Raw genomic sequence first — 20,253 nt, 5'->3', positions numbered from 1 at the left:
ATACTTGGAAGTCGCCCAACACAATGTTGGGTGAATTCCAGATAGACCATGTGCTCATCTCCAAGAGTAACACAGCAGAAATTCTGAATGTGAAAACTAGAAGACGATTTTTTGACTCAGACTACCATCTTCTACAGATAAAGACCAGATTACAACCCAATAGAAAAAAGCCAAAACTAAACAAACTGCTGAGACCAGACCCCGAATGCATAAAACTCGACAAGGAAATCATCTTACAGGAAGTTAGTCAGACAAACATCACAAACTGGACAGAACTTGTGGACGTCCTCAAATCCACGATGAAATTGGGTCAACCCCCGAGAAGGAGAAAACACAGGTGGTGGAATATAATATGTGACCAAGCAACAGAAGAAAGGACCAATGCCTGGAAAAACTTCAATAGTCACAAAACATCAGAAAAATGGCCACAATTTTTAGTAATCCGAAAACAAACATCGAAAACTACTCCGGAGGGAAAAAAAATTATGACAAACGGCGACTAGATGAGATAGAACAAGACTTTAAGAAGAACAACACCAGGAATTTTTATAAGACGTTTAAAGAACATATTGCAGGATACCAGCCACCCAATCTTTGCTTCAATAAACCGGATGGTTCACTAGAAACTAACACGAAGAATAACTGCCAAATCCTCGCAGACTATTTCAACAAACTTCTCAACTGCGAAAGACCTACAGAGGATATTCACTACGAGACGTCTACACCAAATCCTGACGCTAAACCGCCAACCATCAACGAAATAGTAGAAATCATCAAGACACTGAAAAACAATAGAGCCCCAGGAGAAGATGGAATTATTGTAGAACTATGGAAACTAAATGATGAAACATTAACAGGAAAAATTCCCAAAATCATATTAAACATTTGGGAAACAGAACAGATCCCTTATGAATGGAAATGCGCACTCATCCATCCACTCCACAAAAAAGGGGACAAAACTGAACCAAATAATTACAGGGGTATCTCACTCGCACCGGTCACATATAAAATCATATCAAAAGTTCTCATGAATAGATTAGAAGAACAAGCTGACCCACAAATAGGAGAATACCAGGCTGGTTTTCGCAAGGGACGATCATGCATAGAGCATATCTGGAATCTGAAAATGATTCTCCAGATGAGAAACACCCGAAACACAGAGGTTACTTTTGTAGATTTTAAAAAGGCCTACGACTCAATAGACAGAGTAGCGCTCTGCAAGACGCTGGAAGAATTCAGCATTGACAGAAAGACAAGAGCGATCATTCGGGGAAACATTAGCTGACACAGTCTCCAAGGTTAAATTTATGGGGGATATCTCGGAACCATTTGAAATCCAAACTGGAGTGCGACAGAGTGACAGACTTTCACCATTACTCTTTAATATCATTCTTGAAAAAATTATCAGGACATGGGAAAAAGAAATCAAAGGAATCCAAATTGGCATTAGAAAAGGTAATAGATTCAATGTGAAGTGTTTAGCTTTTGCGGATGACCTTGCAATCCTCACAAATAATAGAAAAGAAGAAACTAACGCCATAGAGAAGTTACACGAAATTGCACAAAGAACTGGCCTGCAAATCTGATATGAGAAAACTCAGTACATAGAAAGAGTGCCACAAGACAAATTGCCTATTTTGACAACCCATGGGAAAATCGTACAAGTACCACATTTTAAGTACCTGGGAGAAATCATCCAGCCATCAGGGATCAACCTAAAGGCCAATGAGGAAAGAATAAAAAAACTACAGAAAGCATATAAATTCACGTGGAACTATTATAACAAAAAGTCCATATCCATTAACGCAAATTTGAGGCACTACAACACTGTCGTACTTCCGGAGGCACTGTATGCATATGAAACAACACAAATAGGTGGGCAAACTGAAATCAAAGAAATAGAGAAACAAGAAAGGAAAATTCTCAGGAAAATTTTTGGCCCGATACAAGAGCAAGGAATCTGGAAGAAGACCCCAACATCAGAATTATATAAATACACAGACAAGATTACGGATATAATAAGGAAAAGAAGAATGCAGTTCTACGGACATATCCACAGGATGAATGAAAACAGAATTTCAAAGCGAATTCTTAAAGCCATCAGCTCAGGCAGGGGAAAAACAAAATGGATAAAAGAAGTTAAAGAGGACCTCAGACAAGCACACATAACAGTAAACGATGTAGAAAAAAGAACTGAATTCAGGAACATCATCAAAAAACATAAATTTGACACCACAACACAGAAGAGACCAGGATGCAAATGGACAGCGGAGCGAAAGAAACAACACAGTGAACAACTGGAAGAAAATTTGGGCTCAGAAAAAACATAAACAATCATCATAAAGGAATTCAAGTTCAAACGCTCTCTTAACTGGGAATAATCGAAAATAATAATAATAATAAAAACAAAGTATCGGCCCTGTAGCATTTTAGTAACTATTACATAGTCACTTTTGTGTTTTGCACTAAATTAATGATAAGGGCATTCAATAAGTAATGCCCCACATCTTTTTAAAAAGCCTATAATATACATAGACTAACGTCCTTGTTGGTGCTTCACAATCTCATGTTTGTTCTGCCCGCCGGTGAAGTTCCGAAGCATTCTGGCCGATGGCAGAGCCGTAGTACAGCGTCAAAATAGCGTTTACGTACGACTTACGTTACGAACACCTTGCTGTTATTGAATTCTTCTGTGCAGAAAAAGCAACCGTCACGTACATCCATAAATGTTTGTGGGTAGTGTGTGACGATTCTGCAGCTGAGGAGTACAGTTGGGCGATGGGTAAAGAAAGTTGCAGCCCCAGGAAATGCAGAAAGAGAGCTCCACGATCAGCCACGCTCGGGACGTCCTGTCACAGCCACTGCTCCAGACATGCTGATCGTGCCGACCGGCGCATCACAACTCGACAGCATTCTACATCTACATCTACATTTATACTCCGCAAGCCACCCAACGGTGTGTGGCGGAGGGCACTTTACGTGCCACTGTCATTACCTCCCTTTCCTGTTCCAGTCGCGTATGGTTCGCGGGAAGAACGACTGTCTGAAAGCCTCCGTGCGCGCTCTAATCTCTCTAATTTTACATTCGTGATCTCCTCGGGAGATATAAGTAGGGGGAAGCAATATATTCGATACCTCATCCAGAAACGCACCCTCTCGAAACCTGGTGAGCAAGCTACACCGCGATGCAGAGCGCCTCTCTTGCAGAGTCTGCCACTTGAGTTTATTAAACATCTCCGTAACGCTATCACGGTTACCAAATAACCCTGTGACGAAACGTGCCGCTCTTCTTTGGATCTTCTCTATCTCCTCCGTCAGACCGATCTGGTACGGATCCCACACTGATGAGCAATACTCAAGTATAGGTCGAACGAGTGTTTTGTAAGCCACCTCCTTTGTTGTTGGACTACATTTTCTAAGCACTCTCCCAATGAATCTCAACCTGGTACCCGCCTTACCAACAATTAATTTTATATGATCATTCCACTTCAAATCGTTCCGCACGCATACTCCCAGATATTTTACAGAAGTAACTGCTGCCAGTGTTTGTTCCGCTATCATATAATCATACAATAAAGGATCCTTCTTTCTATGTATTCGCAATACATTACATTTGTCTATGTTAAGGGTCAGTTGCCACTCCCTGCACCAAGTGCCTATCCGCTGCAGATCTTCCTGCATTTCGCTACAATTTTCTAATGCTGCAACTTCTCTGTATACTACAGCATCATCCGCGAAAAGCCACGTGGAACTTCCGACACTATCTACTAGGTCATTTATATATATTGTGAAAATCAATGGTCCCATAACACTCCCCTGTGGCACGCCAGAGGTTACTTTAACGTCTGTAGACGTCTCTCCATTGATAACAACATGCTGTGTTCTGTTTGCTAAAAACTCTTCAATCCAACCACACAGCTGGTCTGATATTCCGTAGGCTCTTACTTTGTTTATCAGGCGACAGTGCGGAACTGTATCGAACGCCTTCCGGAAGTCAAGAAAAATAGCATCTACCTGGGAGTCTGTATCTAATATTTTCTGGGTCTCAGAACAAATAAAGCGAGTTGGGTCTCACACGATCGCTGTTTCCGGAATCCATGTTGATTCCTACATAGTAGATTCTGGGTTTCCAAAAACGACATGATACTCGAGCAAAAAACATGTTCTAAAATTCTACAACAGATCGACGTCTATAGTTTTGCGCATCTGCTCGACGACCCTTCTTGAAGACTGGGACTACCTGTGCTCTTTTCCAATCATTTGGAACCCTCCGTTCCTCTAGAGACTTGCGGTACACGGCTGTTAGAAGGGGGGCAAGTTTTTTCGCGTACTCTGTGTAGAATCGAATTGGTATCCCGTCAGGTCCAGTGGACTTTCCTCTATTGAGTGATTCCAGTTGCTTTTCTATTCCTTGGACACTTATTTCGATGTCAGCCATTTTTTCGTTTGTGCGAGGATTTAGAGAAGGTACTGCAGTGCGGTCTTCCTCTGTGAAACAGCTTTGGAAAAAGGTGTTTAGTATTTCAGCTTTACGCGTGTCTTCCTCTGTTTCAATGCCATCATCGTCCCGTAGTGTCTGGATATGCTGTTTCGAGCCACTTACTGATTTAACGTAAGACCAGAACTTCCTAGGATTTTCTGTCAAGTCGGTACATAGAATTTTACTTTCGAATTCACTGAACGCTTCACGCATAGCCCTCCTTACGCTAACTTTGACATCGTTTAGCTTCTGTTTGTCTGAGAGGTTTTGGCTGCGTTTAAACTTGGAGTGGAGCTCTCTTTGCTTTCGCAGTAGTTTCCTAACTTTGTTGTTGTACCACGGTGGGTTTTTCCCATCCCTCACAGTTTTACTCGGCACGTACCTGTCTAAAACGCATTTTACGATTGCCTTGAACTTTTTCCATAAACACTCAACATTGTCAGCGTCGGAACAGAAATTTTCGTTTTGATCTGTTAGGTAGTCTGAAATCTGCCTTCTATTACTCTTGCTAAGCAGATAAACCTTCCTCGCTTTTTTTATATTCCTATTAACTTCCATATTCAGGGATGCTGCAACGGCCTTATGATCACTGATTCCCTGTTCTGTACATACAGAGTCGAAAAGTTCGGGTCTGTTTGTTATCAGTAGGTCCAAGATGTTATCTCCACGAGTCGGTTCTCTGTTTAATTGCTCGAGGTAATTTTCGGATAGTGCACTCAGTATATTGTCACTCGATGCTCTGTCCCTACCACCCGTCCTAAACATCTGAGTGTCCCAGTCTATATGTGGTAAATTGAAATCTCCACCTAAGACTATAACATGCTGAGAAAATTTATATGAAATGTATTCCAAATTTTCTCTCAGTTGTTCTGCCACTAATGCTGCATACATAAGTGCATACATAAGTGCATCTGCAATAATCGAGACTCCCGGATATTCAAAGAGGTGCTCACGATGGGTTCCACGAATGTTCACAGCGGGTCACAAGATTCAAAGGAAGGTCATTTCATCTGAATTCTTGGAGCGTTTTGAGACCGACAGAGAAGTTTTTTTGTCATGGATCGTTACGGGGGACTAAAGCTGAGTGCACCACTTTGCGCCGGAAACAAATAGGCAGTCAATGGAGTGGCATCAGCCTCCTGCACCACAAAAGAAGAAATTCAAGACAACCCCCCTCTACCGGAAAGGTGACGCTGACAGTCTTGTGGGATTGTGATGGGGTTATTCTCGTGGATGTGGCACCAAGAGGGTCAACTATCAATTCAGAGGCATACATAAGACTCTGAATAAAGTCACGAAGCGTTTCCGATATGTTCGATCGGACAAGAATCCAGCAGAAATCTTGCTCCAACACGATAATGTGTCTGTGAACCAAGGAACACATCGCCAGACTGGGTTGGACATCATTGCCCCATCCACCCTACAGTCCAGACCTGGAACCCTCGGACTTCCATCTCTTTAAGCTGCTTAAAGGTTCTCTATGGGGAACACACGTTGAAGATGACGAGAGTGTCAGTCATTCAGTGAAAACATGGCTACGCCTACAGGCAGAGCTTTTACCAGCAGGGAATACATGCTCATCCACAACGTTTGCATACTGCAATAGAACGTGATGGAGACTTCGTTGAAAAATAGGACATGGCCAAGACATGTTGATGTATATTGTCACCAAATTCTGACTCTTAACTATAAATATGTTCTGAGAAAAAAATGTGGGACATTACTTATTGAAAGACCATCGTAGTTTATTGTTGTGAAGTGAATAATGGAAAAAATTCTGATCTATTGCGGTAACTTGGTACAAACATTTTCATCACGTATTTAAGCATATGTGGTTGTATATGTGCCAATTTTACCGTAACAGATACATAATAAAAGTAAAAAGTGTGTGTATGACGAATGGACTATGTGAGGAAGATGATATTCACACATTAGTTTCATGAAACGTAGCATCGCCACATTGCTTTACGAGTTAATGATATTAGTTGGGACAAAATGTAATTATTGGTAACTTTAGCAATCGGTATTACATCCTTAAAGGCACAGTGATAATAGGAGGGGCGTTCAATAAATATAGCGACACATATTCTTTTCGGCCATTTTTGGCTAAAAACAATGCAGAATTTGTTGTAGGACATCGCTTAATATTCGGGTTTCTGCCCCTACATTTTTATGAAGTTCAGATAGGTAGCGGAGCTATACATAGCCATCAAAATGGCGTCTGTAAATGGGGTGAGTTCCAAGCGAAGACCTGTCACTGAGTTTCTGTTGGCGAAAAGCCGCAGCATCGCAGATATTCACAGACGCTTGCGGAATGTCCACGGAGACTTGACAGTGATCAAAAGCACGGTGAATCGTTGGGCGAGGCGTCTGTCATCATCGTAACAAGGTCAGGCAAACCTGTTCGATCACCTGCGTGTCGGCCTGTCGACGGATCACAATCAAACACCTCGCTGTTCAACTGGACGTCTGTGTTGGTAGTGCTGACACACTTATCCACCAGTTGGGGTACTGAAAGGTGAGTGCTCACTCAGCTCCTCACTCCCTAACAGAAGCTAGTAAAGGGCAACGAAGGAACATCTATGCAAAATTGTTTGCGCCTTACGAGGCTGATCTTGACAATTTTTTGCCGAACGTTTTCATAGGCGACTTCACATCGGAATCAAAACAGCGATCCACGGCGTGGCGCCTCACCACTTCTCCACCGAAGTAAGAGTTCAAAGCCGCGATCTCAGTCGGCAAAGTCAAGGCAACGGTCTTCTGGGATTTTGAAGGGGTTATTCTGTTTGATGTCCTCCCTCATGGTGCAACAATTACCTCTGAACTGTGCTGTGCCATCCTCAGGAATTTGAAAAAAGGACTCCAGTGTGTTCATCGTCACGGAAATGCGAACGGACTTCTCCATGACAACGCAAGGCCTCACACAGGTCTACACACCAGAGAGGAGTTCACAGAACTTTATTGAACTATTTTTGTTTATCCACATTACAGGCCGGGTCTCGCAACTTCCGACTTCTGTTTGGCTCCATGAATCAGTATATGGATGACGGGAGGTTACTAATGCAGCAAGACGTTGGCTCCAAAATTGACCAGTGGAGTGGTACCCAGCGGGCATACAAACCACCGCATTGAATGGACATTATGTTCAAAAGTGGGGTTTTCTAGCCAACAGGATGTGGAATAGTATGGCATATTAGTGTCGTGAATAAAACCAACCTGCTTTCAGAAAATAAGGTATTGGATTACCTAATGAATGACCCTTATAATAGTGATCTTTTAAAGATGAGTTAGTTTCATGACCGAAATATAAATGAACCTTTTCCTTTTTATCCCTTGGAAAAATATATTTCATCCATCAGGATGAGACACCACTGCTCTATACGATCCAGATATCTTCTGTAGCACTTTGTGTTGTTTGAGTGCAATTTCCATATAGACCTATACATACGAGGTGCGACAATAAAGTAATGAGACTGATTTTCTTTGCAAGATGTGGCAACCCTGCAGACTTGCACAGGCACAATATCTTTGACGTTGGTCTATAAGCTGCCTCCAGTCCAAGTGGCACATCGATGCAACTGCTTAGTCGTGAGTTGTGCATAAAATGGCATAAAATGTTTAGTGAAGGCAGGACGAATGTTGAAGATTAAGATCGCAATGGACGACCATCAACCTCAAGGACGGATGTCAACTTGGCCAGAGTGCGTGAATTCGTACGATCTGATCGAAGATTATCCGTTAAATGATTGCAGATGAACTGAACATCAATCGAGAAACATTTCGTCTAATAATAACTGAAGATCTTGGTATGAGAAAGATTTGTACAAATATGATCCCCAAAAATCTCACACAACAACAGTGAGAAACAGTGCCGATCTGTTGGTTTTTTCAGTACGATTCAGAGACAAAACACCAAAGTTCGCAATGGTGCTCAAAGGGATCACATAGACCAAAATAAGTTCGCATGTCAAATTCAAAAGTGAAATGCATGCTTGTGTGCTTCTTTGATTCCAAGGGAATTGTTTATATTGAGTGGGTGCCTCTTGGACAAACAGTTAACCAATATTACTACAAAGAAATTTTATAAATACTTCGTAAAAGAGTTCTTCGTGTCTGTGCCAACATTGCTGATAATTAGATTCTGCATTACGATAATGCGCCATCCCACACTGCTCCGTCAGTACAGCAATTTTTAACCTCAAAACAAATGTCAGTACTACCACAACCACCTTACTCACTAGATATCCCTCTATGTGCCTTTTTTCTATTTCTAACAAGGGAACCTCCCCATCGCACCCCCCTCAGATTTAGCTATAAGTTGGAACAGTGGATAGGCCTTGAAAAACTTAACACAGATCAATCGAGAAAACAGGAAGAAGTTGTGTGGAACTACGAAAAAAATTAGCAAAATATACGAACTGAGTAGTCCACATGCAACATATGTAACTTATAGGGTATTGAGCAGTCAGGCTCACCGTGGTCCTGTGGTTAGCGTGAGCAGCTGCGGAATGAGAGGTCCATGGTTGAAGTCCTGCCCCAAGCAAAAAATTTACTTTCTTTATTTTCGCAAAGTTATGATCTGTCTGTTCGTTCGTTGACGTCTCTGTTCACTGTAATAAGTTTAGTGTCTGTGTTTTGCGACCGCACCGCAAAACCGTGCGAATAGTAGACGAAAGGACGTGCCTCTCCAATGGGAACAGAAAACATTTGATCGCAAGGTCATTGGTCAACCGATTCCTCCACAGGAAAACACGTCTGATATATTCTATACGATACTGTTGACGGCATGTGCGTCACATGACAGTAATATGTTGTCGACCCACCTAACTCGTACACTTGGCGAATGGGTAAAAAGATTCTTCTACCTTGCACGATTTAGGTTTTCTTGTGGATGTGATTATCACTCCCAAAAAAGTGATCGCATCGGACGGACAGACGGACAGATAATAATTGTCTGGAAACAAAAAATTAAAATTTTTAGTCGAGGGAAGATTTGAACCAAGGACCTCTCACTCTACAGCTGCTCAGGACCACGGCGCTCCTGACTGTACATTGCCCTTAAAGTTGCATATGACACGTGGACTACTCAGTTCGTATATTTTGGTAATTTTTTTCATAGTTCCACACAACTTCTTCCTGTTTTCTCGATTGATCTGTGTTCAGTTTTTCAAGGCCTATCCACTCTGCCAACTTATAACTAAATCTGAGGGGGGTGCGATGGGGAGGTTCCCTTGTAAGAGTCAAAACTGCGGTCAAGGGACACCATTTTCAAACAACACAAGATGTCCAAAAAGCTGTGACGAGGGTCTTGGAAGATATTACAGAAAATGAGTTCCAGAAATGTTAACATCAATGGCAGAAGCGCTGGAAAAACTGTGTGCAATCAGAAGGGAACTACTTTGAAGGAGGCAACACTAAACGTGACTAAAATGTTAAGCAACATTTTTTTTTTTTTCACATCAGTCTCATTACTTTATTGCCGCACCTCGTAGATCCTTTTCACCAATAATGAACTAAACTACGGTGTAGTGAAAAACTGATCGTCGTGCTTCTGTTTGTTTTATTACATATTTGCGGTTGGGAGTGCCAAGGGGGTTTTTCAGCTCCTACAAAGATAATTACAAATTTTCGTTCTTGGGCTGGCTTTTTATAGCCAAGTGTTGGAGTTAACAGGGTATTTCCTTATTCTTATAAAGTTGGTTTTACACATTTTCCTGATTAACGATTCCAAACTGCAGGAAATAAAATAATATTCTCTTGCTGGCTCTTGGGCAACTTAGCATCAGTATTCTTGACTAGTGACTGCGAATGAAATGATGTAGAATTTCTAGGATACACATAAACAAAGGAACTTAGCAACTAACAAGTTTTCTGGAAAACACTCCCGCGATATAAGATAGTGTTTGCGCAGTAGTAATTATTACTAGGACAGCAGATTGAATTTCAGCATATCAGAGCACTAGTCCCTTTAAGCGAGAAAACTGTGGCTATGTTGATATGCGACGTGACGGATCCGAAACTGTGGTTGCAAAGTGAGCCTGCTAAAGTTGCGAGTATGTCAAATGCAGTGGGCTGTGCAGCATTGCACACTTCAGGACGAATTGTCAATGCCCACGCTTGCCCTCGGACTAAATACATGTGGCTGCCGAATGAAAACGAGACAGATGGAAAACAGTAAGTTAACCACATATAAATCCAAATGTCACCACCAAAACAACACATTTATCCCATTATGAGTTAAAGGAAAAGTGTATGCGGTTGCCTACAGAAACGTACACATGCGTGAGCATCTTCATCCGACGAAAATCAACAGCGAGGAATGTCTTTTTTCATGGCACTAAAACTATGAAAATCGCAAGGGATATTTCGTGACTGTGGGATGCTCAGAATCGGGAACTTTTAATAAGCACAAGAAGGGTCTCGGAAGAGGGCCAGTTAAACCCTCCCTCGATTTCAGCAACTCTGCACTCAGGTAGTCGAAGAGCTGGACTCTCTGAATGAGTCATCAGGCATGGGATTTCTGGCCGTAAATATACCTCGCCAGTTCCGTGGTTGTCATCATCTGGCTAGCATTTTTGCAAGCTTATATAAAGAAAGGAAAATATGGCAAATAGACATACAGGGCTATTACAAATGATTGAAGCGATTTCATAAATTCGCTGTCGCTCCATTCATTGACATATGGTCACGACACACTACAGATACGTAGAAAAACTCATAAAGTTTTGTTCGGCTGAAGCCGCACTTCAGGTTTCTGCTGCCAGAGCGCTCGAGAGCGCAGTGAGACAAAATGGTGAGAGGAGCCGAGAAAGCGTACGTCGTGCTTGAAATGCACTCACATCAGTCAGTCATAACTGTGCAACGACACTTCAGGATGAAGTTCAACAAAGATCCACCAACTGCTAACTCCATTCGGCGATGGTATGCGCAGTTTAAAGCTTCTGGATGCCTCTGTAAGGGGAAATCAGCGGGTCGGCCTGCAGTGAGCGAAGAAACGGTTGAACGCGTGCGGGCAAGTTTCACGCGTAGCCCGCGGAAGTCGACGAATAAAGCCAGCAGGGAGCTAAACGTACCACAGCCGACGGTTTGGAAAATCTTACGGAAAGGCTAAAGCAGAAGCCTTACCGTTTACAATTGCTACAAGCCCTGACACCCGATGACAAAGTCAAACGCTTTGAATTTTCGGCGCGGTTGCAACAGCTCATGGAAGAGGATGCGTTCAGTGCGAAACTTGTTTTCAGTGATGAAGCAACATTTTTTCTTAATGGTGAAGTGAACAGACACAATGTGCGAATCTGGGCGGTAGAGAATCCTCACGCATTCGTGCAGCAAATTCGCAATTCACCAAAAGTTAACGTGTTTCGTGCAATCTCACGGTTTAAAGTTTACGACCCCTTTTTCTTCTGCGAAAAAACCGTTACAGGACACGTGTATCTGGACATGCTGGAAAATTAGCTCATGCCACAACTGGAGACCGACAGCGCCGACTTCATCTTTCAACAGGATGGTGCTCCACCGCACTTCCATCATGATGTTCGGCATTTCTTAAACAGGAGATTGGAAAACCGATGGATCGGTCGTGGTGGAGATCATGATCAGCAATTCATGTCATGGCCTCCACGCTCTCCCGACTTAACCCCATGCAATTTCTTTCTGTGGGGTTATGTGAAAGATTCAGTGTTTAAACCTATTCTACCAAGAAACGTGCCAGAACTGCGAGCTCGCATCAACGATGCTTTCGAACTCATTGATGGGGACATGCTGCGCCGAGTGTGGGAGGAACTTGATTATCGGCTTGATGTCTGCCGAATCACTAAAGGGGCACATATCGAGCATTTGTGAATGCCTAAAAAAACTTTTTGAGTTTTTGTATGTGTGTGTAAAGCATTGTGAAAATATCTCAAATAATAAAGTTATTGTAGAGCTGTGAAATCGCTTCAATCATTTGTAATAACCCTGTATTTGGCGACCCGTTTACGTAAAGGGTACTAGGAAAGGTTCTGCAATAATAAGTCGCAGGAGGCTGATTGTTGCTGTGTTCTGAGAATACTTCATGCTTGCATTGTAGCCGCTGTACCAAGTCTGTGGGCGCAGTAGTTGACTAGCAGGGTTAGTTTGAAGCGCACAGTCGGCACGATGTGAGATCCGGACAGTTCCGCGGTACAACTTCACGAGAGGTTTAAACATAGACCAGTGCTTTGAATAAACGACTCTTGCACTCAGTGATGCGTGTCCAGATCCTACAACTATATTCAGGTAGTACAGAGAATTCCAAAGAGGAAATTTCTCTCGGGAGGACGCTGAGAGGACGGGAAGGCAACGATCACCAGTTACGGAGGTAAACGTCGATGCTGTGAGGAAAGCTTAGACGAAGACAGGCGAGTCACCTATAAGCTGATAGAGAATACCTTAGGGCTAAATGCGCCAGCAATTCGTTCCATTCTGCATTGCGATTAAGGAAACTTTGTTGTCTCCGAGTGCCGCACAGACTGACGGAAGAGCAGATGACACGACGCGTGACTTGTTGCCGGGAGATGTTAAAGAAGTTTCCTCAGAGACAATCTCAGTATGTGAATTACATCGTGACATGTGACGATAATCGGCTGTACTATTATGACGTGCCGCCTACGGCTCAAAACAAACTTCCAGTCTTTGAAGATGACGACACACCCGTAGCTGTCAGAAAATACCGATACTAAAGAAGAAAATGGTAGCTGTTTTTTTCAAATCGGGTGGAATTGTGGGGCGTGTTGTTTTGGACACACAGAAGACAGTCATAGCTAAGTGGTACACTGAGCAGTGCCTGCCCAAAGTCATCCGATCTTTGAAGAACCTGCGATCGAATTCAAGAACGGACACTTGGTTCCTCCATCACGACAACGCTCCAGCTCATCGCGCCAAAGCATCAACCGAATATTTGCGGGGTACAGGACTGAAAATTCTAGAGCGCCCTCCTCATTGTCCAGACCTTGCCCTTGCAACTTTGCACTGTTCGTGCATGTGAAAACGAAACTGAAAGGACTGTAGTTTTCGAGTGGTGAGCACCTCCTGAGGACTTGGGACTGGTGTGCCTTACTCCTAACAAAAACTTCGGGGAACTGGTTTATTGTGTTGCTTCGGGGGATGGAGAAGTGTGTTCAATGTGGCGAAAATTACTTCGAAGAAACTAAATAAATAAAGCTGTATTTGCAAACTTTCCTAGTACCCCATTGTAATAATCGAGGCATTCTACATTTAGCTTGCGATGTATATACGAGGCCTGTTCAGAAAGTAAGCTCCGATTGATTGCCAAATTGAAACCACAGTGAACATCAGAAATGTTTTACTTGTAACAATTAGCTACACCTTTCAGCTACTTCTCTACGTAGTCGCCGTTCTGACTTGGACTTTTGTCATAGCGTTGTACCAACTTTTCAATAGCCTCATCATAGAAGGCAGCCGCCAGTGCTTTCCGCCAATTCTCCACGCTGGCCTACACCTCGTTGTCTGTGTCAAAATGTTGTCTTCAAAGACAGCGGTTCATGTGACCAGAGATGAAACTCAGGGGGAGACAATTGCGGACTGTATTGTGGGTAATCTAACATTTCCATTTGAAAACGATGCAGGAGCATCTTCATTGCCCCTGCAGAATGCGGCTGAGAATTGTCGTGAAGACGAAACAGCACGACAGTTATGTAATGTTAGCTGCATAGCTTCAGGCGAAATTTCTCACCAGGCCCTCGTACTTGGCGGCAGACACTATTTTCTAGACATCTTTACGCACTCACTGCGAGCTCAGAAATGAGAAGAGCGACGTGATGCTAACTGGGGTTATACTAGAGACACTACCCAACACATCTGTGCAAAGCTTTATCGGATTTTCATAGTCGTTTCCATTTCGCGACCGATCGGAGCTTATTTCTGAACGCCCCTCGTAATTCAAACGTCATAGAAGCGTTTTAGGGTCTGAAGAGTGCGGAATGTGTGGATGCAATAATAATTCGTGGTGCTCCTTGAAATGTTCACTATAGGCAGCGAAGACTTACTTTCGCGTTAGGAAGGCCAACATGATCACACACCAGTTCTAGACCACTTAATAAACAGAAGAATGTTATTAAATTCTGTTAAGAAGAAAGGAACAGATTTGGAAGCAAAACCATCAAAGCCTATTTGTGAAGAATTAGGTGACGATCCATCAAATCAATCAATAGTAAACACTTTAGTTACAAAGGATGTAGAGTATATACGCAACAATATTATTCACGCTTATTTGAAGAATATGCCGAAACTGCCAAAATCCGAGGCAGAAGTTCAGATTGCCTTATCCCAGGTGGAGGTAACAACTACAAAAGGCGAAACCTTTATCCTCAGTGATGGCATATAAAATGGCATGCTATTTTTTCTAACGAATCAAAACTGGAAGTTCTATGTCAGTAGGAAATTATATTGATGGACAGAACTTTTCAATATGCAGCAAAATACCTTCTTGAGCTGTTTCCAGTACACTGTTACTCTGAAAGTTCTTACATACCACTAGTGTTCAGCCTTACGAAAGACAAGAAAAAGGAAACTTTTCTCAAGATTTTGAAACCTATCTCACGATGAATGCAGGAAGAGACAACTGTCTTTTAAACCAAAAAAGTTGGCCATTGATTTCAAAGAATCTATCCATGAAAGCGTGAAGGTTTCTTTCCCATCAGTCAAGACTGTTGGTTGTCTTTTTCATCTAGCTCAAGCTTGGTAAGTACAATTATATCCATCCATGAGAGCGTGAAGATTTCTTTCCCGTCAGTCAAGGTTGTTGGTTGTCAATTCCATGAATCTCAAGTTTGGTAAGTACAATTATAAGTGTTGTTTTTTGAAAGATAAACTTTTGTTGAAAATAAACGGCCATAAATTACAAAAAAACTTTATGGAATCTTCTGTTGGTAGTTGGAAGAACATAAACATATTATGGATCGAAATACACAGTACTGATGTTTGTGGAACATTAATATTGTGTATCTCAATTCGTAATATAGAATGTTATTTTGCCCTTATAACTCCTGACATAAAAATAATGGTGTTGCAAATTTGATGTGTCTGTGTGTGTGTGTGTGTCTGGTATCAGAGCTTGCAAAGCAATGGAGCGATTTTAGTGCAGTTTGAAGACTGGTTGCATGGGGTGGCTCTCAGCTATATTTTATGACAATCTGTTCATCCGTCTAATGATCATCGGCTATACGAAGTAAAAAAGAGTGCTGACCTCGTATTCTCTTGCAATTCCATGCGTAGATAATGAGAGATTCACCAAACTGTGTAGTGTCAAATTGTAGATCTCAAAACTACCTAAATAAACGTAAGGAATTGCATATATTTAACTTCTATGGTGAGAGCATCGGTGACAAACTTCCTGACTGATTCGCTTTTATCGCCATGCATATTCCTAATTTTGCGAAATTGGAAAAATATATATAGCAAGAAAATAATCGTATGAAGTAAAAAAACCAAACGTATAGAACGGACAACTGATTCTCGAGTACAACGACTGTACACATGGTTCTGAATTCTCTCATCGCAGATCTACCTCCGCCACATAGAACTGAAATTCAAGTTAGTGTCTCCATCATGCTTCGGGTAGCTAGTGTTGGTTTCTTTTATAAATTTCGAACAAATTTCTCTTTTTATTCCTAAAAATATCAAAAACAACGCGACTTCGGTGCCCTTTCTGCTCAGGGCTACCAGGGATAGCGAACATTGCTTATGTCACAGACCTTACCTTTAAAAAAATTGTCTTTTAAGTTTGCAGAAATAGTTTTTTACTCTGTACGTTTCAGATGAAGGTCTGTCGTCGTTGTACAAAGACCATAACAGTGAAAAAAGGACAGTGGCAGCATCACAGCTTTGCACTCACTCAGGCTCCAAAAATCTTCCTGACGTTTCGGCAATCTGGTCAGCACGCAGCCAAAAGATGAAAAACTCACGAAGTTTATAGATTACATTGTGAAAAAGTACGTCGATGGGGAAGAATATGAACTGTCTCTTCCATGCATTTGGGCAACACATTCTGCTTCCTTGTGGCTGACTACTAACGCTTGTGAGAGTTTTCATTCTCGATTCAATGCTGCATACGAGACGTCTCAACGAAACATCTTCAAATTATTCAAAAGTTTGAAACACGCATAAACCAGTACATACATAAGAATTACTTCTGTCAAAAATGGCCACATCAGCACAACGGATGCTAATACCAAATAGAGGCAAGCTTTCATACAAAAAAAACTAGAGTTACTAAAAATGTCGGTCTAAGGCGCTGCAGTCATGGACTGTGCGGCTGGTCCCGGCGGAGGTTCGAGTCCTCCCTCGGGCATGAGTGTGTGTGTTTGTCCTTAAGATAATTTAGGTTAAATAGTGTGCAAGCTTAGGAACTGATGACCTTAGCAGTTAAGTCCCATAAGATTTCACACATATTTGAACATTTTTTTAACTAAAAATGTGGTGAACTTAACAAAATAAATTTTGTAAAGTTGTATCATAAAAAGCAGCAGGAAGTTGAGCATTAGCATATAAAATAAATTAAATTGTTTTAATGAAATATATTTGTGTGTGTAACTTTAAATAACATCTTTATTTTTGTATATATTTTGTTTTCATTTATATCTGTCGTTAATGTTGTTTTGAAACCACTGCAGATAACCGCAGCAGGTAGAAATTGTCGAATTCGTGTATTCCATTCGGGGAATGATTTAGTTGGGCTGCCGAATTCAAGTGTTAGATCTTCCACCAGCAGGTAGAAGTTGCCGAATTCATGTGAGCCGGTGACTCCGTGGAGGATGTGTAAGGGCTTCCCAGCGAAACTTCTGCAGCGTTTTCGAAATAACCTTGGCAACATCCTACAACAGAAAAGCGCCGCCAGTCGACATTCCTCACCATTCGGAGCTGATGGCGCACTTCTGTTTTTTAAAAGTGTCCGTGTACAACTGTGTGTTTATTGTGGCGCCATGTTACAGAAAGTCAACAAACAGTAGCCCCTTGCAGTCAAAGAGGAAGGACACTATGACTTGCTCGGAGCTGGTGTGCCTATTGTTTCAACCGCGCTGCAAACGTCTCGCTGGATTCCCTTACGCATTCTTCATACAGTCCAGATCTCTCCCCATGCTATTTCCTTATTTTTAGAGAACTGACAGATGTTCGTGGTCGCCGATTTGTTCTCCCACGAATGTCTTGACCGTTTTGCCTCACAGTGGGATAAATGTATTAACAGTTATGACGATTTTTTTTAAAATTTGAAATAATAAACAGTTAACAAACTTTTTTTTCACCTGGCTCGTCTTCATTCGACTACTCCTTGTATCTATGACAAAATATTTACATAGATATGAGCTTTGCTGCAGTTTCCATAGTGACAAAACCTGTCACATTTCTGGATTCAGTGCATGTTAATGACCATAAATGGAGGAAATAGCACCTAAAAATCTCATTCTCATAAATCTTTCCTGAAACAAAAAATGAAAGATTGATTCACTGTTGTATATCGCGTAATACTGCGATAGAGAAACCGACAAATATTTCAGGACGTTCGGTATAGTTACTGCTATGAGATGAAAAAGTGCCACAAAATCGTAGTGATCTGCGTTAAATCAGTCAGAATACTGATGATTCAGAATACAGATGCCGTTAACAGAGTACGTGGCCAGAACATGATTCCGAGGCACATTCGGACTGATATTATGTCCTATTTCTATGGACGTTCAGTTGCTAATATTATGATATACCTCACACCAATTTCGAACATACTTACCGCATGGCGCAAAAACTACCCTTGTATTTGAGAGGAGATGTTTAATCACGGCGTCAGGTCTCTAAATGAGGTAATTCCATTATTTTTCTAAATGGCCTGCAGTATTTTATTTGCTTTTATAGCCGAGGTACGTTTTGAAACCGATGCCATCCTTAAAATTAGTGCATTCAAAAACGTTTCTACAACATAACGAAAACCTCAAAAATAATTAACTAGTATATACACTGAAACGGCGTGGAGTGTCTAAAATCAGGAAACATTTAATTTATTGTTACGTGAAATCATGTAACGATTTCTAAAAGGTATGTTGGAGTGAACACCAATTCGACAAATAGAAAACAGGAAATTAACCACTTTTTCAAAAAAATCAACCAAGAAATCCTCAAGACAATAATTATTACGTTACACAAAAAAATGAAAGTGACAGTACTTTACAATTTAAAAAATATAACATTAGTTTATTCGCTTAACAATCGTATTATTTCAGAATGGAGGAGAACAGAGTTTATTACCCAGAAAGAAGGTAAATATTGGCGTATTATGTAAAAGAAGCAAGTGTTAGGAGAAGATATCTAAGGCAAGGGCGCCAGGTAGACGCTACTACTAGATACGAATGGAAATATCATTTTAAAATTACATTATACGTCCAGCAAGTGACAGGATGCGCATCCGTTGTCGCAGATAAGCAGCCAGCAAAGTAGCTTTTACCAGTGGTGTAAAATTAACAACGTTCGAAGTATTCATCACGTATAGGCGCAAAGTAAAGATACGGAACTCAATAAGACGTCAGGACAAAACTCCTCTGAATTCTGTGTGAAAACCACCTTATCGTTCTTAATTTGTTCAGGACTAAAACAGTTGCACATGCGTCTGCATCATTTAAATGTATGGTTAGTTTTTAGGAAACAGAATGAATGCCGCTGTGACATTAGTGATTATTCGAATAGAGATCGTCATAAATACTTAGATTTCAAAAAGGAAGAACCAGCCACATTACTCACAAATTAATTGATTTCACACATGATTCATGTAATATATGTGTGGTTTGTGAGTTGATGTACTACTGTAGAAGCTGGCTAGCGAGCGCATGCAGCACATAACATGATTAAAGACATTTACTCCTATAGTTACCTTGGAGTGAAATAATCATTTCATCTGCTAACAGTGTCGCAGAGAACGAGTAAGTTCTGTCGACTATTTCTCTGGTTGCTCGAAGTCCAAGAGCGTCGTCCGTAAATAAGCTGCAACCCCGCTACGAATGGCCCCGACGTATCGTAGACACAGAGCGGAGAACGCGCCACCACGGACGCTGCTCCGCAATTACCGACGTCTACGGTAGACGCGCAACAACTGACGGTGCGCGCAGCCAGTTTTCGGCGATGGGCCGCCAGAAAGGTCTGCGCATGCGCGGAAGCACTTACAGCTCGCTGGCGCCACAGAGATGTGCGCAGGAGTGGTGACCCGTCTTTGTTGAGCGTGAATCCTGTCGTTCCCATGTCAATATTTTTTTCTAAGTATTTCTAATTCCTAGACTATACAAACGATTAAGGACACACTCTGAGCAACCCTCTTATACTGTTTGCTGATGATGCTGTCGTTTACCATGTCGTGACGTTATCAATGATCACAAGCAATTGCAGAACGATTGAGACAAGACATACCTTTATGGTGCGAAAAGTGACAACTGGCTCGAAATAATGAAAAGTGTGAACCCACCCACGTAACAAAAGGAATCCACCCAATTTTGGTTACACAATAAATTACACGTATCTAAATGCTGTGAATTTAACTAAATACTTGGGAAAAATTTTGGATATTTGTGTTAGGGTCTCATGGGAACAAACTGCTGAGGTCATCGGTGCCTAAGCTTACATACTACTTAATCTAACATAAACTAACTTACGCTAAGGACGACACACACACCCATACCCGAGGGAGGACTCGAACCTCGGACGGGGGGAGTCGCACGTACCGTGACAAGACGCCATAGATCGCGCGGCTACCCCGCACGGCC

General features: G+C 41.7%; 1 protein-coding gene across 1 annotated transcript in view; it reads right to left on the bottom strand.

Annotated features, from left to right (window-relative positions):
• The window catches only part of LOC126484440 (opioid-binding protein/cell adhesion molecule-like), a 281,743-nt gene extending 262,202 nt beyond the window's left edge, over positions 1-19,541 (bottom strand). Inside the window, exon 1 of the mRNA XM_050107959.1 lies at positions 19,371-19,541. Coding sequence (XP_049963916.1) covers positions 19,371-19,389 — 19 coding nt within the window. The 5' untranslated portion in view covers positions 19,390-19,541. The remainder of the gene's footprint in view (positions 1-19,370) is intronic.
• Between the last annotated feature and the right edge of the window lie 712 nt (positions 19,542-20,253).

The sequence above is a fragment of the Schistocerca serialis genome, chromosome 6 (assembly GCF_023864345.2).
Source record: "Schistocerca serialis cubense isolate TAMUIC-IGC-003099 chromosome 6, iqSchSeri2.2, whole genome shotgun sequence".
NCBI lineage: Eukaryota > Metazoa > Arthropoda > Insecta > Orthoptera > Acrididae > Schistocerca > Schistocerca serialis.
The sequence above is the reverse complement of the archived record's forward strand: the minus strand, read 5'-3'. Positions and strand labels throughout refer to the sequence as shown.